Below are 26,373 nucleotides of genomic sequence, written 5' to 3'. Positions count from 1 at the left end.
GGGCCACTGTATATAATTTTCTCATATTACCACAAGTAACGGTGCAAGAGACAAACGCAGTAATTAATGTGCAGTAATTAATGTATGAGGATCCGCCATACGTGTTCTTTCGAAAAACAGGTCCAGTATTGTTGATCGCGTAGAGTTATCGCGTCGTTGGAGGGTGGTTCTAACCTGAAATTTTTTGGCCCATGTTCATGCCCCGATGGTGGGAGCGATGGTGTGGGTGATGCCGGTGATGATGCGAGGGATGACGGTGTTCGTTGCACAGCTTGCCAGCGGGCAGCTTGTACTTGTGGTGCCTGGTGCCGCCGTTGGTGGTGTTGGTGGTGGTGGTGGTGGTCGTGGTGGTCGTGGTGACGAGGTGGTGATGATGGTGATGATGGTGGTGGTGGTGGTGGTGGTGGTGACGGCCGGTGGTCGGTGGTGCAACGGGCACCGCGCCACCGTCTATTCCTCCCCCGCCTCCTCCTCCTCCCCCTCCTCCAACACCGCCTCCTCCTCCTCCTCCGCCGCCGCCCCTGCCGGGGCTTCCACCCCCGCCGCCCCCGCGGCCTCCGCCTCCACTACCTAGACCGCCTCCGGTACCGCCAGTCGCGCCGTTTCCGCGGCTACCGCCCCCGCTCACGCAATGATTCGCTTTGTACCTGCAATGCGAACACAGTGGGAAAACCTGGTTAGTTTAATTTGTCCTCGTTCAACAGGCGCATTGATTTTTCAACCAACCGACGCGGGACACGCCGACAACGACGCCCGACACGTTTTCGCAAATTTTGAATCGCGTGGTGCGACCGTTCGTTCTGTTATCTTTATTGTACAATCTGTCTCAAGGGATCAGTGATACGAGCCGGTTCGACGTGATTCTATTTGCAAAAACAAGTAAGAAAAAAGGGAAATAGAGCAATTCTTCTCAGTTGCACCTGCTCGACGCGTCTGATCGTAGACCGATTCTACTTCTTGTGAAAGCTAGGACACGTGAGTTTGACGAAGTTTAGACGTTTTATATTGCTAGGTTTAAACTTGATTGATTTATACAATAAACTTCGCTCTTGTTGGCGTCCAAACTTCGTCATGTGCATTAGTATCTACACGAAGTAGAATTGGCAGGTGATGTTCAGACGCAGCAGCAGATACCTATTCCATAGCGTGAGCATTTTGACGAATCCTCAAATTCGGAGTGGTTACAGTCTTTCTGTTGGGGATTTGTTCAGTACACTGGTTTATTCAATCACAATCTACAATAAAAGTCTACTGAAATTTCAGTAAATGTATCTTTGTAACATGTACACTAACGAGCATAACTGATTCAACACTTTTTAAATCAGAATAACTTTTTTATGAATGGACCAAACGACTTCAATTTCTCTGTAAGGCTAGAAGAATTAGTTTAGTAAATGACGTCTAAAAAATATTTTGCAAAAATGCATTTGGTTTACTACTTTTTTAGCTGGGCCAATAACGAAAATTTAAAAGATGTGTTTGGTCAACTCGTATAAATGATATACGCTCCGAAAATTTCATTGAAATTGGTTGATTGGTTCACGAGTTATAAACGATCAAAACTGGTAAAAATTGCAATTTGTCAAAATTTTTGGACTTTTTGCCACATTCGATCGATTATAACTCGTAAACCAATCAACCAATTTCAATGAAATTTTCGGTATATAATTCATACGAGTTGATCAAAAAAGTCTTTTAACTTTTCGTTATTGGGCCACCTAAAAAAATCGATTTTTACCATTTTTCGCAATTCCGACCAAATGCATGTTTTCTAGCCTTACAGAGAAATTGAAGTCGTTTGGTCCATTCATAAAAAAGTTATTCTGATGTAAAGTGTGTTGAATCAGTTATGCTCGTTAGTGTACATTAAAATAAAATGCTTTCGAGTCGCTTCGAAGAGCACTTGTTTAGTACAAATCATCAAGCATCAAGGAAAAACATGTACTTTGTAAAATTTCAACCCCATATCTCTATCGGGAGGGTTGTTTTCAATATATATAATCGATGTAGAATATTTTTAGTTCGCATAAAGATCCGCAATCTAGTTCCGCGTTTCCTCTATGTTCAGTTCCAGTGACAAAGTTGCGGGACGCATTCAAATAACTGGAGACACATCCCTCTGTATCTATCTCTCATTCTGTCTCTCTTTCTCCCGACCACAAAGCGATTAGAAGCGCGCGAAAAACATTCGGCGACCGCGGAAAATCGAGATTGCGCGACGCGCCCGGCGACAAGCATGCTCGGGCTATCGGAACAAATTCGCGTGCCCGTCGAAATTCCAGTGTTGTGTGTTGTGTCCCGTGTCCCGCGATATTTATTGCCGACACGATCGCATCGAATAATATCGTAATAAATTCGTGCGCGCGGCGTGTTCACGGTCGTTCGGTTCCGCGGCGCTCGTCGCTGTGCGTTTGATGTCGCGCATAAACAACGCGTGGAAACAGTGAGGACGTCGTGTGTTGAGAAAAGCATCGCGCGAATACAAGAAAACATTCGTCGGGAACCTTGCTTTTTAAGCGGTCAATTAATTTTTGTTTTGGCGAAAAACGGTCAGACTTTTTCGTGGAGTTTTTGGGAACGTCAAGATTTCAAGTTGGAATTCAGTCGACGTTATCGAGTATTGATGGTTCTGTGCTTCGAGGAGAAATATTTGGAAGTTGTCCTCGTTTACGTAATTAAGAAGACAGTACTGGACTTGACACTTGGATTAAAAGTGACTGATGTGTATTGTATTAAAGAAATAACAAGATTAAATTTATATATATATATATTTCGTGCGATTTTTATCATAATATATACTGGAATAGAAAAGTGTATTCAATTAATTCCCTCAAAAAGACCTTTGTAGTTTCAATAATTGCAAAATAAAACAAAACCGAACATAATTGGTACCGTAATAAATTGTAATAAACGAGCTGAACCCTGAAAGCATTCCGACGTCTTCAGAACGCGCAAGAGAGTCGTTTAAAAACAATAAGCAGCACTATCCCGTAGGCATTTGAAGAACAACCGGAAACCATAGTTTAGCGTCCCTCGTAAAACGTCGTCAAATGTCAATTCACTAGCGAAATACGACCACAGTCGCTCCAGATACGCGTCTCAAGATAAACATGTTTCGAAGGAAACACACCGCTGCAGTAAGTGCACATTGAAGTCGATTCCGTCCCGAATTCCAACAACGAAACAATTTCGGAAAATGACTCGTCGCCGGTTATTCACGATCAACCGCGAACCTGCGATAAAGGAGACCGGAGGAATCATGTTTTACCGTGAACTTCGATGCCTGCGGAACGTTGCGACGGTTGATAACGCCGAGGGACGACGAGTTATCGGGTGGTCGACGCCGGAAAGGTCTGATTTCGAGAAATCAGCTCGTAGAATTAAGTTCCCCATTGAAAACGACTCTCCAAATGATTCTCGTAAATCCTCGTGTCGAATTACAGGTTAACTATCGCTCTGCGATTAACGGGAAATTGACTGACGAAGTTGTCTCACGGTCGTATCGAATCGCTAGCCTCTTCGAGAGTTGCGGCATGGCTTGAACACTACCATAATCTGTATCGATTTTGTTTCACGAAATGACAGCATATATGGACGCTTTACAAAATGTTGAAAACGTTGTAATAAATAAATTCTTGTCGTCTATTTTTGCAGCATTTCATACTGTCGTTATAAAAAGAAGTTGATTCTTATTTATGTATATCGAAATTCGTTTTTTTTTTTGTATATTTAATGTGAATCAATAGAATATTATTTACGATGTCCGGCTTCATCAACGAGCCGCTGAGAATTCAGGACAAATTTCAACGCAGAGAATGAACAATAATTAATTTTGAAACGACAAGGACCATTACAAGGAGCCAACGTTGTTTCTGCAGCTTTCGCACGACAGTAGTAATTTCGACGACGACCGAGGAACAACGGACACCTGGAAAACACGGTTCCAGGACCGAGGTCGCTCCAATTTTTCCAGCTGGTCACTACAGACGACCTCGTGACGTAATTTTTGCGCGAACAGCGCTCATGGCTTGCTCGTTTCCGGCCACGAACACCGGACACTGACATCCTGGACTCGGTCAGCCCCGGTAATGCACGAGATTAGCAAAAAATGTCTGTGAATAATTCCGGCGGGAATTTTCCATCGGAGTCTATGGATTTTTCGAGCACAATCGGTTGACCTCGGTCCATCATTGTTAGAGCCCTGTTCTTCTGATCGAGACTTGTCAAACGCGATCGTCAGAGTCTTTGCTACTCCGACCCTCTTGATACTTTTGCTTAACCTCGATTATTGCACAAGTGGAGATGCGTCCATCTATTTATCCGATCGTTACTCGGGAATTTAAAGGAGGAAAGAAGATACAATTTTTATTTAGCTCTTATGTCCTGCAATCGATGCGAATTGTATGTACATACTGTACAGTAGGGAGCATAACTGAATGAACACACTTTAAATCAGAATAACTTTTTTATGAATGGACCAAACGACTTCAATTTCTCTGTAAGGCTAGACAAATTAGTTTAGTAAATGACGTCCAAAAAATATTTTGAAAAAAATGCATTTGGTCGGAATTGCGAAAAAAAATTGTAAAAATTGATTTTTACCACTTTTTTAGCTGGGCCAATAACGAAAATTTAAAAGATGTGTTTGGTCAACTCGTATAAATGATATACGCTCCGAAAATTTCATTGAAATTGGTTATTTGGTTTACGAGTTATAAACGATCAAAAGTGGTAAAAAGGCCAAAAATTTTGAAAAATTGCAATTTTTACCACTTTTGATCGTTTATAACTCGTGAACCAATCAACCAATTTCAATGAAATTTTCCGAGCGTATATCATTTATACGAGTTGACCAAACACATCTTTTAAATTTGCGTTATTGGCCCAGCTAAGAAAGTAGTAAACCAAATGCATTTTTTCAAAATATTTTCTTGACGTCATTTACTAAACTAATTTTTCTAGCCTTACAGAGAAATTGAAGTCGTTTGGTGCATTCACAAAAAAAGTTATTCTGATTTAAAGAGTGGTGAATCAGTTATGCTCGTTAGTGTAATTGTATTTCGTAGAATATTTATTTGCTACACAGTTCTACGAAAAATGATGTTCGCGAGTTGATCGAGAACGAGTTCATAGTTTCGGCGGCTACCTCTCGGAAGCCCGTGCCAGGGTCAATTGTCACCCAAGTTGGAAAGTCTATCAGACTTCGAAATTTTATGTTTTCGCGATCTCGGTAGACAACGTTGTTTGGATCTGAGAGGAGATCGACGCGTCGAGAAACCTGTTCTCGACTCAAGGAATTTATTCGTCAATTATTACTACACGCTACAAAAATGACAACCTTAAAAAAATGACACAATCGAATTGATTCAGATTTCCAGCGATTTTCATTATAATGTGTGCTTAAACAAAGAAACGTGTATGATCATCCGAAATCTGTTTCGAAGACCAGTGACGGCGCTTGAGCGCAGGGGCCCGGAAAACCTGTTAATCCTGCGAAAACAGGTGAAACGTGGCCCAATTCAGAGAACTAGGAGACAGGGAGCTGCAGCGCCACCGGATTTTTCCCGGAGCATTTTTGTCAGTTTACTCGGCGAAGAGAAGGGGTGCAGGTCGGTGTCTCTCTTCTCCCCCATTTTCACCCTCTACCCTCGCCCGATTCCCCCTCGTCTGTGGGTGTCGTTGTTACCGTGGGGGTTAGAGGGGTTGAGGAGGGTGCGGGAGCAACGCCGGTGGATTTGGGGGTTGGTCTCGTGTCGAGGTGGGGCAAAGGTGACCCCCGCGGATCAATACCGCTGCCGGTCGGGCGCCTCCATCATGCTCACCAACGACCGGTGTGCTCTCTCGTATTTCCTCTCGAAATCGAATGCCATTCAATCCAGACGCCTCGAGAAAATCATCTCTGGCTGCTCGTAAAAAAAAAGGAATCCTGACCAATCACCGTCCCGAAGTCCATACCTTGCAGCCTGCACCCTCGATTAACCCCCTGTTACTCGATCTTCTCGGGAAAATGGCACTGGTCAACGTGGACTTTGCCGCAAAAAACACCAGGAGACATGTGTTACGAATTTTCTGAAATGTGTTGCTCCTTGCAACGAGTGGAATTATGATGTAAAAGAAAATGGTCTCCGAGTGCTCGTAGAAGAAAGGAATCCCGGAGTCGATACCCTGCAGCCTGCACCCTCGATTAATTTCCTGTTAGTCAATCCTTTCGAGAAAATGGCACTGGTCAACGTGGACTTTGTCGCAAAAAACACCAGGAGACATGTGTTACGAATTTTCTCAAATGTGTTTACTCCTTGCAACGAGTGGAATTATGATGCAAAAGAAAATGGTCTCCGAGTGCTCGTAGAAGAAAGGAATCCCGGAGTCGATACCCTGCAGCCTGCACCCTCGATTAATTTCCTGTTAGTCAATCCTTTCGAGAAAATGGCACTGGTCTTTGCGGGCTTTGTTGAAAAGAACATTCGAGTAGCTTTCTAATAAAAGGACGTGTATCACGAATTTTCTGAAATGAGTTTTTCTGTAAAATTTGTCGAACTTCGGGAACTGTACAAGAAAATAAAGAATGAACACTGACGAAGTGGGAGAATGACTCCGTTCGGCTCATCGATGGTGTAAATGTATCGCATAAATTAATTCGGAGGAAAAATTGAAAGATCAAGCACGATGCGTTGCGACGCCGTTCCCGCGGAGCCGGAAACGCGCTCGAGAAGCCTCGAATTTAATTTGCCGCTACGAAGAGGAGTCGAGTAAGACGCCCTTCGCTTGGAACGCAGCTCGTCACGGCTGTTGCCAGCTCGCCGACGAACATCTTTCTCCCTCTTTGAATCCCGAGTCCCATTAATGGCGTCTTTATCCCCGTTAGTCGGAGGCCGACTCTAATCCAGAACAATATTACGCGCTTCCTCGGAATGGGAGAAAGTGCACGTGTAATCTCTTCGCGGCGCGCGGCGTCTCCGTTGCGTCACCGTCCGTCCATCGGCCGGTTTAAAGCGGACCCCGTTACGGTCGCTCGAGCCGAACTACTTTCGCGTGTCGTGAAAACGCGCCGGAAAACCGGCCGGACCGATCTGCGCGCTGCCAACTTGCTCGGGAACAATGGCAGCGAGAGGAAGAAAGTTCCGTGATCATTGATCGCGGTCTGCTAGAACGCGGCGAACATTTATGCAAAATAAAACTAGCCTGTATTAATTGTAAGATACAGGAGGTACATAGACAGAGAGTGACAATTCTTCCTGTAACAATTTTATCGAGTTCGAAACACTATTTAGAAATTCTTCAAATGTTTTCGTTGAACAAGATCAAACACTATACAGTAAAGAAATTCCTTTTTGTGGATCGTAGCTTACTGAATAAACTTTTCATTAATGTTCTCGGCGCATGGATTCGATCAAATTTCAACTAACAAGCAATTTTGCAAATTTTTACAGTAGATCTTGATCTAGAGCTATACAGTAGTTAAATCTGTATAGTCAAGTTAATCTTGAGCTATACAGTAAAATCTTGATGCATGAAAAACCCTCGGGTCCATGTTGTTTCCTAGATCGTGTAGTTCTACAATTTTAGTGATAAATGCCTAAAATCCGCAGTTTTCTCACGAATAAAAAAATATACTGAAGATAATAGACGTTGGACTAGCAACTTTTCCCTTTACCGCGAGAGTCTGGGGGAATTTCTGTAAGTCTGGGGTTGGACGCGAGCTTTCAGAGAGAGGCTTTCGATTATAATATCAACATCGGTCACGCGACGGTTCTCTATGGTGGTATGAGAGGACGCGGGGATGGTTTCCAGAGGGAGGTTCCCGCCAGGATAAGGTGGTTGGTTATCAGCGTGGAAACGTAACGAGGCAGATCGATCAAACATCGCGGGGGACGAGCGTAAATCGCGGACACGGCTGGTCGCGCACGGCACGGTTGCCAACCGGTGCTGTTCTGTCAGTCAGCAGTTGTCAATCGCGTTCAATGATACTGAAACGACGCACAGTGTTTTAAAACGCTGGAAAGCTAGTCATAGAACCATTCTCCGAAATAAAGAATTTCGAACATGTTCAAACTACAAGCAACTATAAAAATTAGCTTGAAAAATTAATATTAACACTGCTAAATTATAAGCTTCAGAAGCTCGTTTAGTTAGACTCCTGAAGTAGACCTCCTCTACCGATAGTTTAGTAGGAGCACCGCTATTTGTTGCTATTAAAAGCGAGCTCGAAATTTTTACGCCACCGACATCTCTATGGAGCTTTGTATGGAAATATAATTCTCGTAGAAGCACCGAGCTGCCGATTAAATAATGCTAATGAGATTAGAGGCCGTCTATAGAATTCTTGTGGCTAGCTACAATGCGTATTCACCTGCAGCTAATCCTTAAGGGGAACGATGCCTCACTGGCCCGACCAATCCTGAATTTAGCGGACGCGGACCCACAACGACGATTTTCATCTATCCGGTTGGCATTTTGTCAAGCATTGTAGTTTTTTGGTATCTCGATGAACGAGATCGCTGCTTCATACTCATTTCCAAGATTATTAATCGAGCTGTGTAGCTCGATTTTTAAAGCCAGTTAATATTTTTATAAATCGACGGTGCCTGGACGAACAGGTTGAGAAGCGCTGCTCCGCTATCTCCCACAGACGATATCCGTCGGTGCAATTATTTAAAAAGATATTTCGCATGCGGAAAGGAGGAAGAGCATCGACACGGCCAGTTTCTTCGGTGGTCGGTTCGCGTGAACCGTCGAGGAACGTAACGGCCGTTCCGCGCGCCGCAGCTTAGTGGTCGCGGTGCTTAGAAGCGGAACAGCTGACGGCTAAGGCCCCGACACACCTGTTCGCCAGCTGCCTCGACAAAGGGGCAGCACGGGCCCCGATAGAAACCCCGTCGCCGACGTGCTTTTCCTTTCTGGGGGAACACTGGGGGAACACAGTGGGCCAGAATCGCGAAAATCTGGGCAAAATTCATCTCTTTGTTAATTACACTTTAATGGTTTTATTTTTCTGATATTTTAAAGACCTAATTCCAACCTGTTTCACGGCAAATTTTCGAAAATTTTTCAATTCCATCCGTTTTATAGGAACGGCCCGCTCCGCACCAGCTTTTCGAGAAAGAGGAGCTCCGTGGCGTATCCACGGCGCGACCTTTTAAGGATTTCGCCGCCTGGAACCACACCCTCCCCGAGAACCTTCGAAACAATGGCTCACCCGCTCCGCTACTGGGATCGGGCCCGGGTTTATCGCTCGATTTCGATCTGGCCGAGCAAAGGTTGGCTCGCGAGAGGGCTGATGCAACGGCCGGGCCCCCGGGCCCCGAGAAATATGATTTGGACCTCTCGAGACTTTTCGTTTTTCGTTCCATTGTGCGGTCGGCGGTCGATCGGGAATAATGGGGTCAGTACGGCGAGAGATGCGGGCTCCGAGATGTTACGGAATTGTATCGAATTGGAGAATAAACGCAGATCATCGTATTAACCATCCCGCTTTAGAATCGGACCTACAGATTACACCGCAATCGCGTCACATCCGAGATAAAAGCAGCTGCTGCCGCGGCGGAATTCAACGCGAAGTAGATAGGAACGTCCCTGGTCAGACGTGAATCTAGGCGTCCTCGTTTCCGCGAAAGCAATCCCAGCAAACTCGTGGAGGATCTTTAACCCATCGCGCACCAGTTTTACTTGTACTCGACGTTCCATTCGCAATTTCAGCCAGACATCGAAATACCATTCACGTTTCAAAGGAAAATAGCCTTTTCAAATGCATTCTTACAATTAACTTGTACAATCTTTATTTCGCATAAAGATCCGCACAGTCTGACTGTTGGCGACCGTTGGAACAACGAAACGGGTTGATTCTCGGCCGCAGATGATTTCGACTCATTTGTCGGGTCGGGCCACGCCCCGTTCGAGAGGCCCGAGACAATGGCCCGGCGTTTCGCGGCTCGATCCGAGTCGAATCTCGGGGCAATAATAGTGGCCCTCAGCTGCTCTCGCGATTTTTTGTCGGGCGCGGCGACTCTCAGTGCGATCGATCCCTCTCGAAGTCGCGCCCCAGCACGGTTCCTTGTTTTTCGGCTCGTTTCAACTGCCTCTTTTGTCCTGGCGACGATTCTCAGCCCCGTCGACGAGCCGTCTCTCTGGTGCACGCACGAATTTCGCTCTGGCCTCGATAATAACGAAACCGTGCTTGCTCAGAGCTCTCTGCACGTAGAAACGGACGGAGAAAGTAAGGTACAGCCTACTGTTTTTTTCCCCCGAGGACACATTTGACTTAAATCTTTCCCTGCGTTGCACCCGAGGTCATTTTATGAATTTAGAATTGGTGGAAGTGGTGTGGTTTAGTTGCTCTTGACCTCTATCGAGAGTGTGAGCAATGCCCCAGATGGCAATCTTTGCCTTTGGCTTGTCTAGAACAGTGCACCAATGCAAATAAAATCAAAGGAAAGGGCAGAAGAGTATTTATCCCGTCCTCTTTAAATAGTGTCTTCTGAGTGGGCGTGGTTTAGTTGCCCCCGGCTTGTATACAGCTAAAGCAATGTCTTTTAAGGCAATCACTGCCCATTCGTAATCTGCAATGACGTCTCAATGTAAACAAACTCAAAAGGGAAGATACGAGACCATCTACCCTGCTCATTTTCACAGTAAACGCCCCTGGGGGCGTGGCTTGGTAGCTCTTGACTTCTACGAAGCCAGAGCAATGACTATGAACAATCTACGCTTGTGCTTGTTCCAGAACGACACTCCGATGAGCATCTCATAAAGCGATCTGAGCCTATAAATAGTTTCAAACGATGCTACAATGCAAATGAAGTCAAATGAAAAGATAGGAAACCATCTACCTTATTCATTATCACAGTGAAATGCCTTAAGGTTTGGTTGCTCTCGGTTTCTACGTAGCCTGAATAATTTCCCTCGGGTCAATCGGAGCTTATACTTATTGTATAATGATACTTCAACTGAAATGAAACGGGAGAGAAGCAGATGTAAGACCACCTAACTTGCCTCCTCTTCGCGTAGAGTGCTCCGAGGGGCGTGGTTTAGCAACTCACGACTTCTACGGAGCTCCACAGATAAATCTGAAGTTATATCTGTTCTGGAATGATACTCCGAAGTAAATGAAACGTTACAGAAAGATATAAGACTATCTATCTTAGTTTCTTTTTGCGTGGAGTACTCCAAGGGGCGTGGTTTGTTGGCTCTCTGCTTCCACAGAGCCAAAGAAATGCCCCACGGATCAATCCATACCACTGAATTGACGAATGCGATATTTCCCATCGCGCGGAAGCTGTCGCGAAATCCAGGCGGCCAAAAGCGAAGTAGCAGTTTCGGAAGAAGAATCTTCAACTCTGCTAGTGCACTTGACTTTTTCCATGGACCCGCGGCGCCTCGGAGCAACTTTAAATCGGATTGCTGTTCTCCGATCTCGAGAGAGTGAGATCATCGTAGCCCCCACCCAACGTAGGCGCATTTAAGGACGGGTTACGCGGGTCAAATTGCAGCCTCGACGCACTGGATGCAGCGCACGTGCAGCCTGCAGATCGACGACGATCGTCGAAAGATATTTTCTTCGTCTCCTCTATATCGCGTTCAATCTACGTCCCTTCGATGCTTCGGCTATTTTCACGTCTGCCGAGTAGACGCGACATCGTAATTACGGTCGCCATTATGTTTCCTTGTTTCCACGGGCGTCGTAACAAACTCGTCGGCTCCAATCGCGCGCGATAAACAACAATTATTATTAGATCGGTTGAATAACTGTAACGGAAAAATCACCGGGACGTATTTTATCCGAGGCAGAGGCCGGCCGGCCTTCGGTAATATCTGCCTCGATGAAGCAGGCAGGCACATATTAGTAACATGGATTTCTTAATTGCGACAAGATTCCTGCGCGCCGCCAACAAGAAATCCACGAACGCGCAATACTCGATATACTCGCCGAACGAGGAAGGCAAAAGAAAAATGCGAAACTGGAATCGCGAGAGAGCACGTCTCGCCGTTTAATATCGGACGCGTCCACTTGTTCTTGGACCGGACGATCGAACGGCGAAACGATCGGCCGCGGTCTTGGTCTCGCGTTCGCCCCGTTGCACGTGCACTGCTCGCGGATCGTGTTGCAGATAAACGAGCACAGTCGCCAGAAGACAAACGATAGCAACAGGAAGAAGATACTCGCGCAGGTGCCGCGTAAAGACCCGCTCTCGCGGGGACCACTTCGGAGACGAGCAATTTCTGCGTCCACCGGTCGTGTAGCGCGTTCTAACTACACGATCGGCCGTCATAAGCTACGATCCTCGTCCTCGCGCATGCAAACTGGTTCGCCGTGTTCGGAACCAACGCTATTATCGCCGTTTCTTTTTCTTCGCGCGAAAATCACGATCGATCGTTAGGCTCTTATCGAGTCGCCTGATCCCTTTAAGACGTTATCTATCCACGGCATTTCGCTTTTGAAACACCATGACTCGCGGACTAGAATTTTACAATTCTTGCATGCTTTTAACGACTTCATAGATGCATTACTTTCCAGCAAACTTCCTTGAGACCTAAGTTGATCTTCTTTGCGGATCCAATAGAGATCCAATAGGCTAAGCACTTAAACAGATTGCTGGAGAATTAGGAATTAAACGGAGCTCAAGTCTCGCCAGTTACCAGTTAATTAGTCTGGTGAATATTTCAAGATTCGAACAATCTCACAATCAAGTGAGATTCTCATTTTACCTCGTAATTGGAAGGATCTGTTTCTACGTCGAGTTTTTATTTGGTTCAAATGTTTGCATGAAGATCCACAATTCAAACCACTGAAAACAACGTAGACTCTCAAACTAGCTCCCAAAGGAGAATCAACGTCTTAGAGTTGCAGCATGAAATAATTGCGCGGTGACTTCGGCGGGGAATACCTCGTGTTCATCGAGAGGGAACAGTGATTCAGCTCCTCCGTTGGTCCATGGATCGTGCAAGGAGCAAACGTGAGGCGGAGGGCCTGGGCGATTCTCTTGCGTCGAAATCGAGAGACTTGGCTGGTCGAGAGATTTCCTCAAGGTTCCGTCGAAGGGAAAACGAAAGGCCCCGCTCACGGATTTCCTCACACGAGCGACGCGTGCACGCGCCCGATGAGCAACTGCTTGGCTTTTTCGCCGGGAGACTGGTTCCCGAAGACGGTGTCCTTGGCGGAGGATAACTCGCGCGAAACTTTTCTCGTTCCAGATGCCTTTTTTGTCGGGCTGCTTGAAATTAAGCTCTCCGCCTCCGGCGAGCGAGCGGGATCCCGACGCTGAGGAACGCGCCTGGTCTGGTTTCTGAACGCGATGCTGGACGATGCGTCTTTGGAAACCGTAAATTTCTTCGGAAACTTTTTAACCGTAACTAATCTTTTGTAAAAATGACGGACATTTGGATCTTGTGATATTAGACGACGCATCGAATTCAATCGGTAATTCTAATATCAAGTAAAACCGTTTACGCGTTTCCTGTTTCTGTATAACAGTTTTTGTTGTTTCATAAAAAGTCAACATTTTTCCACGCATGCTAGTTCAGTTATCTGGAGTTAATACTCGTTCGATGTGCTAACCTGTGCTCAATGCTAGAAATATAAAACTGAGCGCAAGCGTGTGAGTACTAATCACTAGACTGCGGATGTTTAAGCAATTTTCAATTTGTATAGGAAAATTTTAAGAAAGTGGCATGAAATAAAATCCTATCTTTAATGGGAGCAGCCATTCTAGATCCAAAACAAATAAAAATCTGACTAAATTCTATCGAATTTTATATTCTAGCATTTTTAGAAAATTTTCATACGCCATTAATGCATAAAGATCCACAATCTACTAATCACTGATTAGGTATCTAGAAAAGACTCCAGTAAATATTGACAAAAGGGGACCCAGCTCCGATCGCGTTGCCCTTGAAATATGTTGCCAAGGTCAAAATATTGACAAAACTTTTTTGATATTTAAGCAACAAAAATAGCACTTCACCAGTGTTAGAGATGAAAGAGTGTTCGAATAAAGAAGGTTTGGAAGAATTGGTGTTCAATAGTTGTTTCCGAAGGATTCATTGAAAGACATGGGATACGGGATTAGCATATTTCCCGTGACAAGCTGATCGGCTGGCGAATCCGACAACAAACGGCGCAATTTCCGTGCGTCGGAAAATGGCGACTCGGAACGAAGGCAAAGTTCATGGCGAGAAACTGTCCTTCGCTTAGGTAACGTTCTTTTTGCCTGGAACTGTGACGAGCAGACAGGCTTGATAACAAGACAGGATCACGCGACACCGGCTAATCGCGTCGTAAGAAACCGAACATGAAGTCGTGGAACACAAATAACAAACACCCTGAGAAGACGAGGAACAAGATATCAAAACAAATTTCGTTATCTTCAGTGGTAGCTAGATCCGTTCCGATTGTTGTGTACGAGCTGTACGCTGGTACGCTGGGTAAGCATATCCAACAATAAACAGGTATAGCCGTTTCTAGGAAATTAACTTATCCGACAACCAATTCATACGCATAAATCTCCAGAGGCTCTGTAGCCCGAGCCCAACGGCCAACAACCAGGTATTTACATTGTAAACCAGACCTGGTAAAGGTTCCGTCACATTGTAAAATTCCTTCACGCCGATTGCGCGTAGGGAACCGGGATAGGTCAGTTTTTTGTTTTAATTAGGAAATCTCTTATGAGATTTATTACAACATAATGCTTAGTACAGAGTATTACATAGGTCAGTTTTATGCTTCGCTTATCCATTGTTTTAAAATCCGCAGACTGGTAACGAGTTAATGTCTAGTCTCTCCGTCTTACTAGTCTCCTTCGTGGACTCGAACCTGTGTCTCGACGTGGAATGCGTCGAAGAGGCGGAAAAATAAATCGGTAACTCCTATTTTAACGATCGCGAGGATCTCGGAGGAGCATCCCGGGGGGTGTTAGTGGCACCTTAATCCAGAGGGGGCAGAGCCGCGGGAGGGGGCAGAGAGAGAAAGAGAGAGAGAGAGGGAATACAATGGTGATTGTCTCGAAACGTTTACAGCCTAATTATGTGAACACGGGCTCCGGCCGTGGAGTGGAGTAACAATGCTATAACTCGTAACAATGTACGATTGTTCATTGTCTGCCCGTGCCCCTTCGCTTTTCTTCGCGTGCACGCGCAGCCTCCTAACCCCGTGCATCGTCTCGCGGGCTACCTTCGGGCTTTTTTACGCGGATCGAACGAGTTTTTGCGCGAGGAACACCGCCTGAGACCGGGAACAGGCCCTTCGGAGGGATTCGAGTCTGTTGCGTCGGAATTTCGTAAATCCTGCTCTGCAACGATATTTAACCCGTAGCTCGTGAGTCACTGTGACTTACCGAGCAGCTAAATAAGCTGATACCCGATGTCCACGTACGTTTGTATCATGAGTAGGTCGTAAACTAACCGCGTCATCTACTTGGGCCCTGCGATGTCTCATCTTCCCCGAATAATTCGATGATTCGAGTCTGAAGACGAACGCATTTCCAACCCAGCAGACCTCGCAGCAGATCTGCAAGCTCGGAAATCCCCGCTCGAAATTAGAATCTGCCGACGAGTTGAGAGACGGTCGGACACTCGCACGTGTGCGGCCTCGAACTTTACATAGTCTGGTCCGTGACTCGGCTCCTCCGGCTCTCTTGGTCGTTGCTCGGATCTCGCAACATCCGGTCTCTGTTCCAAGGCCACGCAAGATCACAGAAATCGGGTCGTTGAACCGGGCCGATGCGAGTCACGCCGCGCCTCGCGATCAAACAGGCGCCAGCTCCAGATAAACGCACGTGCTCGCCTGCTTGCCTGCTTGTGCCTCTCGACTGCGCCGTTGCCCGCTCGATAAGTCGAGATAACCGCTGGCTTCGACTCTCGATTGCTCTCTCACGATCCCTCGAGGAACGCTTCCTACCCTCGAAACGACGCCGCGAGCTTTTCAGTACCCAGCGAAATCTCGAAATACGCGGCTACAATTCATAGTTGGGATTCATAACTGGTTCAAAATTTTATGGAAACGACGTTACACTTCGATGGCGAGACCCTGGTCCATTTGGACCCAGTACTTTCAAGGCGACAGCTATCCAGGCCGCTCCTGATGAGGAATTTCGATCGAAAGTTGTGCGACTGGCTGCAGAATACTGTCAGATGTCTAAGAAAATTTGTCGATAAAATTTTCTTAGATTCGAGGGTCGATCGAGGATTTCGTTTCATCCGAAAAATTCGGACGGGTCAACTTGTTCGGGGTTCGGTCGAGATCCTGAAAAATTGGTCCGAGGATTATTTCCGAAGGGGGACAGAGGTCTCGAGATCGTCGATAAAACGGAAGAACCTATGGCTGCCGTAGGTTTATCTCTTCCCACGGACGTGTCCCTTCGGAATTTGTTTCTCGACGAGATTATCGCGGGGTATATCGTGTCCCCCCATCCAGAAGGGATGGAAATAAGGGATATGCCTGCCTCGAGAGCAGGGGCTCTGCATGGAACTGCGACCCTTGTAACGACCGTCGCGCTATTCCCAGAACATCTTGTCTGGAGGGTCGCAGGAAAAACCTGAAGAACCTGCCCTGGAAACTTGTACTTGCAACACGGTGGTCTGAAAAGCTCTTTGTGGCGGAAATTGAATATTTCGACCGGGATGTTTTGCAAACGCTTCTTTCCCATACGAACAGCCTTCACAGTGTTGAAATCCAAATGTATCACTCGTTTTAAATAGTGTCTTGGCACACCGGTGCACTCTGGGTGCTAATTAGACTGGGGATTTTATGCAATTGCGACGAGAATGAATAGGTACAATTCAGAACAATAAAAATACTAACTAGATGTAGAAATTCATTTTCATCGTGGCGTAAAATGCAGATGGTGTAAAGCAGCGTTCACTATGAGAAATTGAAACTTTCAATAAGCTCAGTTTGTTGGTAAGAACGATAAGTTCGTTCGTACAGAACGAATGTTGTAAGAGTCCTCTTCGAGATCAAACTCGTGGATAAAAGTCGATGAGAAACTGAGTGATTGAGCGTAGAACGATATAACTGAATTGAAAGTGATGAATCATGGAGGGTCAAGGTGAATCATGCACATGACTCAAATCGGAACAAACTTCTGGTGTGTCTTCACTGTCTCGATTCCATCAACTATCGATGTACAGGTCTTTCGAAAGCGACAGAAGCGAATTAAACGGTCTCCTAGCTACACACACGTGTAGGCGTCGCAACTCTTCTGCTAACCATTTTTTAAATGAGTAAGTGCCTACCGCTCTGTAGTGGTACTGTGTATTCAATTCCTGAATGGACTTCATCGTTCATTCGCTCGCGTATGGTTAGAGCGATAAAAATAGAAGCTGAGTACGGGAGCAGCGTTGGATCCAATTAACAGACCCTGTATTCGTTAATTAAATCACTTTGATTTTGTCGCAATCCAGGCTACCAACCAAATATGGCGAAAGGAGCTATGAGGAGCTTAATAAATCAAAAAAATTTTATTTTGTGACATTCTTCAGGACTGGTAACTCGAAGACAATCAGTTCCAGGAGACCGTTGATCTTCGAGTTGCTCGAGCATCCAATCAAGCCCTGCCATTTAATTTTTTTATAGAATTTAATTACTATGTATTCGAAAGCAATCGCTGTGTCTTCCTGGCAGCGACGTGTCCACGGGCACGTGCTGTTCGCCGGTGCTCATTAAATTAGGTAACAATGAGAGTGTACGAGAGAGGCGGCGTAGCTCGATGGATCTAGCGATCCAGCGTCTCGTTTGGCCGCGTTCTCTCCTTTCTCGATAGTCGGGGGGGGGGGGGGGGGCTTCGCTCGATCTTCTCTCCCTACCCTGGAGGAACTGGCACTCCTCTCTTTTCCGTTGTCAGTGGTTGCGTAGTGGGGTGCCAAGGATGTGTGTGGAAGCCAAGGCGCACACGGTGGGGTCGGGTACCAGACAAGGTCACGGCTACCAACCGTTTCTTCTCCGTCTCTCTGTCCGCGACCGATCGCTCTCCTCTCTTCCTCTTCTGCTCTTCGTCGTCCTCTTCTTTCTCCTCTCCGTGGCGGGCAGCCATCTTGGGGAATGCGTAGCGTCATCGAATGCACGGGGAATAACAATAAATTATCTGTTCTCGGTCGCCTCTCACCTTCCAACGTCTCCGGCGATCCTCTCCGCCGTTTCCTCTCCCTGGGGGAAGGGCCCTGACTTCGATTTTAACGAGCTTTCGCACGGTGCTTACCCGCGGAACCATGATCTTCAGCTATCCTCACCAATTATCATTTTTACCAATTTTATTTTACGCGCACTTTGTGCCAATCGTTGGACCTTCGCGAGAAGTGGTGAATCGTTTTGATCAGCTTTCAGACGTTTTGTTTTAACCAGAGATCAAAAAGGCTGGAGTACATTGTTATCAGCCCTTTCGATAATCCCCACCAATCATAATATTTCCGAAATTTCTTTTTTATAAAATTCGAGTAACAGCTCCGTGTTCGTCGAGGATTTTTACCTTGAGGATTTCGGAGCAGGAAGGGCACAGGATCGAACAAAGACGATCTTTCACGTGAAGATAAGGGGCAGATGTTCCGAGCGATCGAGCAAGCCACCGCGTCATCGCCTGGCCGTACAGCAGAACTTTGTTTAAAGAAAGTTTCGCGTCGACATCGTCCGGAAGACCGGTTCGCCGGCGTCTAAGGGATTGAAATTACGAAAGTTCGCGGAGGAAGCTGCTCCGGAGATCAGCTACGCGTTCATTTTAGAACCTCCGCGCGCGCCCCGGCATCGACTTTAAAAAAGACATTACCCCTGGATTGTCCATTAAAGTCCGCCCGCGGGGTATCGTTTATCCCCGGCGAGTGAAATTCAGGAACTTGGTCGATTAAAAAAAAGAAGAAAAAGGAGAAGGAAAAAAACGGGTGAACGGGACTCCGAGGCATCGATATATTGCGGACGCCCGTGAATGCAACCTCATCGAAGACAGAGGGGAGCTTCTTCCGGCGGATGTGCGGCCGCGACGTGTCGCTGACGCATCCTGCTACCAGGACAACAATGCCGGGCACCACCCTCTTCCTGGTCGCATGCGCCAATTTATTCCTCGTTCAAACCGAAGAATTCGCTCGTTTGCTCATCCCACTCTGTTTACACTGTCCGAAGACGAGCAGAAAGCGTTTCGTCAGCGTTGCTGATAGCACTCCGTGCCGTTTCACCCTTCTGCCAAACTGTTGCTAATGTCGTATATACACTAACGAGCATAACTGATTCAACATACTTTAAATCAGAATAACTTTTTCATGAATGGACCAAACGACTTCAACTTCTCTGTAAGGCTAGATGAATTAGTTTAGTAAATGACGTCTAAAAAATATGTTGAAAAAATGCATTTGGTCGGAATTGTGAAAGACAATAGTAACCATTGATTTTTACGACTTTTTTTGCTGGGCCAATACCGAAAATTTAAAAGATGTGTTTGGACGACTTCTATATACACTAAATTGGTTTACGAGTTATGATCGATCAAAAGTGGTAAAAAAGGCCAAAAATTTTGAAAAATTGCGATTTTTACCACTTTTGATCGTTTATAACTCGTAAACCAATTAACCAATTTCAATGAAATGTTCATTGAATTGACCAAACACATCTTTTACATTTTCGTTACATTTTTCGTTATATTTTTTAGACGTCATTTACTAAACTAATTCTTCTAGCCTTACAGAGAAGTTGAAGTCGTTTGGTCCATTCATAAAAAAGTTATTCTGATTTAAAGTGTGTTGAATCAGTTACGTTCCTTACTGTACTTTGTTAGTATTATGAAGATGTTGCTCTAGAACGACACAGTGTTTTCGCGTATCCTGTATTTTATTTATGTGTAAATAGTGAAAGCTGTGCGATGTTGTAAATAATGTGCCAGTAATACTAAATTCATCATACCAGCCATAAATTCATAAAATCCGCGGTCCAATCCTTCCGAGATAGTGCAAGCATGCTCGAGTCTTAAAATATACCTTGCTGACACGGAGAGCGAGGGAACGTTTCAACCCCATTTCGCAAAAGGAGAACACTCTCCCGGAATATCGGCGAAGACAATACAGAAGCCGTACGAGAGTCCAGCGAATCCCTGGGCTGATCGCGCGGCGAAAGGTCACGGTCGGCGCGGCGCGGCGCGTCGTCGCGTCGGTCCCCGGCGTGTGTTTCGGTCCGAAAACGCGGAACAAGTTCGCGCCGGGGACTAAATAAAACGCCTAAGTCAGCGCTCGGAACGTGCCAAGTGCCTGTTGAATATTTTAGACGACTTCGGGGAACGCCGCGTGGACGAGGGCAGCGCACGTTTCGCACGAACCGAGCGATCGAGGTCAAGATCGCGAAGTCAGGATCGCGTTCGCTATCCGGGAAGTTCGTCGACCAGGTGGAAACGCACGTTGCAGAGAGTAGGTTCGGGGCCCCGGGAAGGATCGCCGTCTGTGTAGAATCGGAGGACCGTGGACGAAGAACGGAATGGGTGCTGGTGAGCGAGCGAGCAAGCAAGCGAGCAAGCCGAGATATTATTAGCATCGTGTAAACGTGTCTGCTGGCCGTGAAACCAGTGAAAGTATTCCATGGACGGGGCGGTGCGGCTCGCTCGGATACGAGGGACAACCGTGCAGCCGTCTTTATCGCGAACACAAGCCACGATACAAGCTCGACGTGTTCCGCTCGGCACGGTGTTTCTCCGCTGCTCGCCTCCTCTCGCTGCTCTCCGCGCTCAAATTCTTTCGAGACGGCCGAGCAGCACCGCAGGCGCGGCCAGATCTGGGCCTTTGTCCTCTTTGTCTGGAACCAAAGGCCAATCTGGACCCTTACGACGCTGCCACAACCTCCGAGGAGACTCCTTCCTCCTCCATCAACGCCCGGGCGGCTCGCATCCTCTCTGCTTCTCTCGCGACCGGCGAATGCTCTCTCGTTACCCGCACTCTTGCGTCGGCAAATCTTCACTTGTTAGGCTTCGAAGGTCTTGGAACGCGTGATCAGTTTTACTCGGGTCGCAGGTGGACCGACGATCCCTTTGACCCTTTCGGAAATTCTTTTATTTCGACTTCGAAAACTGGTAAACTGTGCGAAATTGATTCTCTGGTTGGCCAATCAATGCCCCGTTTAACACGACAGAGACGATCCAGGTGGTCTAGAGACCATTTTGACAGTTTGAGTGATTCGAAAGTTGGCGATAGTCTAGGCGGAAATTGGGGAAAGCGACACGATCGTGCTTCTTTCATTTCTAGTTGATCAATCAACGCTCTGAATAACACGACAGAAAATCGTCACAGATGTCAAAAAGTTTTATTAGTTCTTGGAGAATTCTGTTTTCCTCATACGAAAATTAGAAAAATTATTCTACCGACCTACAGTATGTCGAGTATATGGGCGTTCGAGAAAAAAGTCATAACTCTTAAACTATGCAATTTTCAAGTAAAGTACCTTAATACTCTTTGGAATAAAATGCGAAGACGAGTCGATTGGTATATTAAAAAAATTTTTTTTCAATTATTTAAAAAAATTTCAGTTTTCCATTGAGATGACGTTGTTTTTTATGTTTTTTTTTATTGAGTTATTTTCGATGGACTTATTGAAGTCGTCATTGTACCGCGACGGAACATATATAAATAATACGAATAGACTAAATGATATACATATAATACAACACACAATAATAAAAATACTATTCCAGAATATTATAAATATAATATGTAGAATAAACATAAATACTGTATAGGAAATGAATTTGTAGATTATTAATAACTTGGCCGCATTTGCGATTGACTATGTTCGGCTTTAGTATGGGTTTATAGTGGAGCAGCGAGGTGAGCTGTACGGTGAAAAAAAAGAAAAACAAAGAAAATACATATGTACTTTTTCATTAGTATGTGTCGAAATGTTGTCACGAATGTTGGTTTGTTTTCACCGCGCTGCTATCATCGATGCTCACCGCTCCACTATAAATCTACCCTTAGTTTCACGCCTGATACTTCTGACCGCGACGGATATCGTATAAACAATTGAAAAAACGTGGTAAAATAAGAGACTGTATATTTAGAATTACATAATGAGTAAACATAGTGTTTTATCGTTTCGCGCGGACTCAAGTGGGAACTCAATAGACTACGTTAAAGGCGTGAACGGCGAACGCACGCGTCTCAACGTCAACATAAATTTCTACTATTTTTAACAGTTGTGTATATTCATGTACTTAAGGTCGATCGTTATCTGAAGTCTAATGTGCTTTAAATTAATTTAATACAAAATCTCAAAGGAACCTTCCGGTACTTTCTTTAATACTCAATTGAAAAATTGTAAATATTTAAACAATTTTAAAACTAAATATATAATTTACAAGAATAAAATTGAACACATACATAAGTACTTATCAAATGACATGCGCGCGTTTAAAAATAATTGCGACAAATTTCTTCGAAAGACTACGCAGAAAGCCGCCGAGCGTGAGCGTCTTAATATGGTTTTTTATTATTTTCTTCACTGGAGCAAATGTGAGCAGATTAAATCCAACGCGAAGAAAAAAGAATTAAAGTTTAATATGCCACCAATTACTGTAAAAAAATTCACGGGGGTACCTAGGGGTACTGTTTTTAAAAGTCTAATCAAAGTTGATAAATGTTAAACATAAAAAATTAGGACAAATTGCGATTATTTAAAAAAAAAATTTTTGGGCGATTGAATGTCTTACAAAAAAAAAACCAAATAGTTTGCGAGGGACGAATGTTTAAAAAAATGCACGAAGTTTGACAGTAAAGTTTCAGCCTCAATTTTAATAACAAATTGATTTATTCAGTTAAAATTTAAGGCAGTTTTAGAAACTACGTTTTGTTACGAACATTTTGGGATACATAAATTGTGCAGATCTTACACTTTGATTTTCGGACTTTTTTCCATTGGACGACACACTGTGCGACCCAGCGAACTACACAGAATTAGAATCTACGATGACTCTAGGATGCAATAATTGAGGAAAGGATAGAAGCCTAGTCAGGTGCCCGATTGCGTAAGAGCCGAGCGCAGTTCCAGCGGTTCGCAAAATAAAGATCGTCGAATAAATCGATCCGCCCACGCGGCGACGTCGACAGTTATTTACTGTATTCTGCGACAACGAACGACGCTTGTAACGTCGACCGACATTCCCTGGGAATGAGTCAAGACGATCATCGATTGCAATAAACGCGACCCGCTGGATCGAGACGACCGGCTGCTTATGGCGGTACGATCTTTGCGAACAGGAGAGGGAGGATGAAAATTACGAGATCGCGGTGTCCTCGTTCGTCAGTTTCCCTTTCGAATCTTATTGTTTCGCGAGCGGAGCGTACAAACGAGCGTCACGCTGCGAAGATCCAGCCGAGATAATTTTCAGGTACGATCGGTAGCCAAACTCCAAACTGCTTCTTCGGCGAGATCTGGAAACGATTTCGTCGAACCTCAACGTGGTTACCCGTGTACAAGGTGTTGGTAATTTTTATTAACGTCTATTCAAATCTACTGTTTCGAACCGCAGCTTTCCATTTCAGTCGTAAACATCTTAAATCTGTACTCCAGTGACGATCATGATGTTGCGTTTTACGTGGCGAATGTAACACGAAATTTACGAGTGCCGTTGCATGAAATCGTAATCCTCGGATCAATATTCAAGGAATTTATGCGTTCTCCAAGACAGTATCTTCTTCCTCATTTTGTATTTAATGTATATACAAGCTCTCTGCAGCAACTGCAAACAAGAGTTGTGAAAACGCTAGAAAATAACTTGCGGAAACGTGCATATTTGTTTGCATATATTTCACAAATATATTGTTTCAACTGAGAGCACCAGTCGCAAGATCAACTTTGTGATTTCAATAAAATTGGAGCTGAAATTATTTATTCAAATATTGGAGCTCCAACGTGAACCATTCGCACAGTGTTAATATTAGCATAAAATCTGCAGTCTGTTTGATCAAACGCTGTGAGAAAAACGCTAATGGACTATTGAAACTGTCGTTAAACCGAGTGGATGAGAATCGACGGGAATAATAATGCTCGGAGGTTGCAGTTTCGAGGCTTGCACGAAACAGCTTGCAAAAATGTGTCCCCGAGCGGTGCTCTTCGAGCGTTTTGTCGACAAGGTGTCGAAACACGGTTCTTCGGGCTCTCCTTTCACTAATTGTACGAGCGAGGAGGACCGCCGCCGCGAGCGACCAGTTGAAAAATTTATGAAACACCGTGCAGAGTGGCGCGAGCCGCTCGAAACTTTTGCGAAAGCGTCTGCAGGCGGACGGGCCCGGTGAAAGATGCCTTCGGCTGGCCGGCTGTTGCTGGCAGAATCGAAAAGGAAACCTGTCGAACGAACGTTGCACGTCGTGTTACGAAAAAGTCGCGTGCCACGGGCTGCGCAGAGTTTCTTCTCGCTGCCGGGTTTCTTTCCACGGACAAAAAGAAAAACATATCTCTCGCTCCTTTCTCACCCTTACAACCTTAGCAATACCCCCCACCATGTTTCTTCTTCAAACACCCTTGAAATAACCGAGGTACAACAGTTCAAATGAAGCTCCTTCGGACGCGATCTGTGTGTATATTGTTTTTGCGAATTTGTCGGGGGTTGTAGACGAGTTTCAAGCTTAATTATTCTTGGATGTTCTAAGCTGCTCTGACGAGGAAACCGTTCATGTCGAAGGGATGAAAACAGCCATCAAAGTAGAGGATTGAGTATATTTTTTAAATTCCACTTCTTCGTGATAGATGTTCAACAATGAATAAAATCGTAGGAACAGAAACGCTACAAATTGCTTCCTTCTTCCAGGATCATTTCATGGGTTAAGAATGATTGAATGCGAAAAATTTCACCCAAATCATGTTAGTGCTATAATATGTAATCATTAGACAGCGGATTTTATGGGAAAAATGAGGAAGCTGAACGAATTAAAAAGTATCAATCTATTTAGCTGTTTCAAGTTATCAAAGAACGTTTGTGCGGGGCATTGGTTGTCAGTTGATCCACGAAATATTTCCTCGATTTTGGTCCGTGGAAAAAGGTCGAAGAAAGCTTCTGTAGGGGACTGTGCGACGCGATGATCCGGATCGATCGATCGTGGATCCCGGTCGATCGACGAGGGAGAGACGAGAGGCGCACGATGGAAAGGTCGCCGGATGCTAATTCGGGGGAAGATAGGCATCCATCGGTGCTCTCCGAGTCGTAACGTCGGAGCCAGAAAAACGATTTCACGAGGAGGGGCCATCTCTGCGAGCGGCGTCGATTTTTCATTGGTCCCTAGGCGCTCCTCGTCCCTTCGTTTGCCGAAGAAAGGAACACGGAGACGAAGAGGGCGGAACTATCCGGAGCCGTTGCCGGAGCTGGAGCCGGAGCAGCAACTCTCCGCAGAGAGCCCGCATACCGCGTACGGGACCATTGTGAACCAGACCTTCGGGTTCGACGATAAATAAAAAGGAATCATAAAAGGCAACGGCGCGGGGCCCTGGCGTGGCTTGGCATGCCATGGCGTGGCGTGGCGTGGCGTGGCAAGAGAGGGACGAAGAAAAACAACGAAATGGCCCGTGCAGGCACGTTCGAGCCTTCTCCAACGGCGACAAAGGGGTCTGGCTACGTTCTGACTGGGCTCTGCCTGGCTAGCTGGCTCTCTTTGTGATCGAAACATTTCCTAATGCTCGCCAGACCTGCGCCCCGCCGCTCGAATATTCGGCCCGATTAACGAGTTTCGCCCTGTCCAGACTTTGTGGGAACCAATTAATCCGCCGGCCAGTGGCTCTCCATCTGCCAGCTGTACAGACTTTCAAAACTGTTCGGACACACAGTTTTCAAATCGCTGCCCACTTGACGTTGTTTGATAAGCATCGAAATATATTCACATTATTTACATGAATTTCAATAGATGTGCGCACGCTCGATGACACATGTCGATACTCTTGTTTTTCCTTTGTCCTCATTTTGCTAAAAATGAAAACGTTGACGTTGGTCGGACGTCATGCAAGCGTTGTTGTACTGTTAAATGAACGATGACCTTTATCAATGCTGCAACAATGCTCATTAGCTACCTCCTCGCCAGTAGCAGACCACCAAAATCGCGTTAAAGGATTAGGCACATCCTACAACCTAAATATTTGGTTCAACTTCGAAATGAAGATCGCGTACTGTTTCGTTGCACCGGATTACGGCAAAGGACTTGGAACTGTTTCGTGCGTCAACGTGGAGCGATTCGCTTCGTTGGAAACTCGTGTCTCCCGCGACAGCGTATCTTCTCCTGTCGAGGCGTGTTGTTGCCCAAGAAGCCAGCCGGAGAAAGAAAGCGAGGCGGATCGGTGACGAAACGCGTTCCTGATAAGTTCGTGTTCGGGGACGTAGGAATGTCCTCTCTCTCTCCCTTCGTCTTTCGTCGAGGAGCGAGATTCTCTTTGGGAATGGC

The 26,373-nt window shown here is 45.6% G+C and overlaps 1 protein-coding gene across 13 annotated transcripts in view; it reads right to left on the bottom strand.

Moving 5' to 3' along the window:
- The window catches only part of LOC143208960 (protein gustavus-like), a 258,290-nt gene that overhangs the window by 13,892 nt on the left and 218,025 nt on the right, over positions 1 to 26,373 (bottom strand). For all 13 annotated transcript variants that reach the window (XM_076424004.1, XM_076424049.1, XM_076424040.1 and 10 more), the window contains one exon: positions 175 to 647. In XM_076424004.1, coding sequence (XP_076280119.1) covers positions 175 to 647 — 473 coding nt within the window. The remainder of the gene's footprint in view (positions 1 to 174; positions 648 to 26,373) is intronic.

The sequence above is a fragment of the Lasioglossum baleicum genome, chromosome 1, assembly GCF_051020765.1.
Source record: "Lasioglossum baleicum chromosome 1, iyLasBale1, whole genome shotgun sequence".
Classification (NCBI taxonomy): Eukaryota; Metazoa; Arthropoda; class Insecta; order Hymenoptera; family Halictidae; genus Lasioglossum; species Lasioglossum baleicum.
Note: the sequence above shows the minus strand (reverse complement) of the source record. Positions and strands in the feature narration are given on the sequence as shown.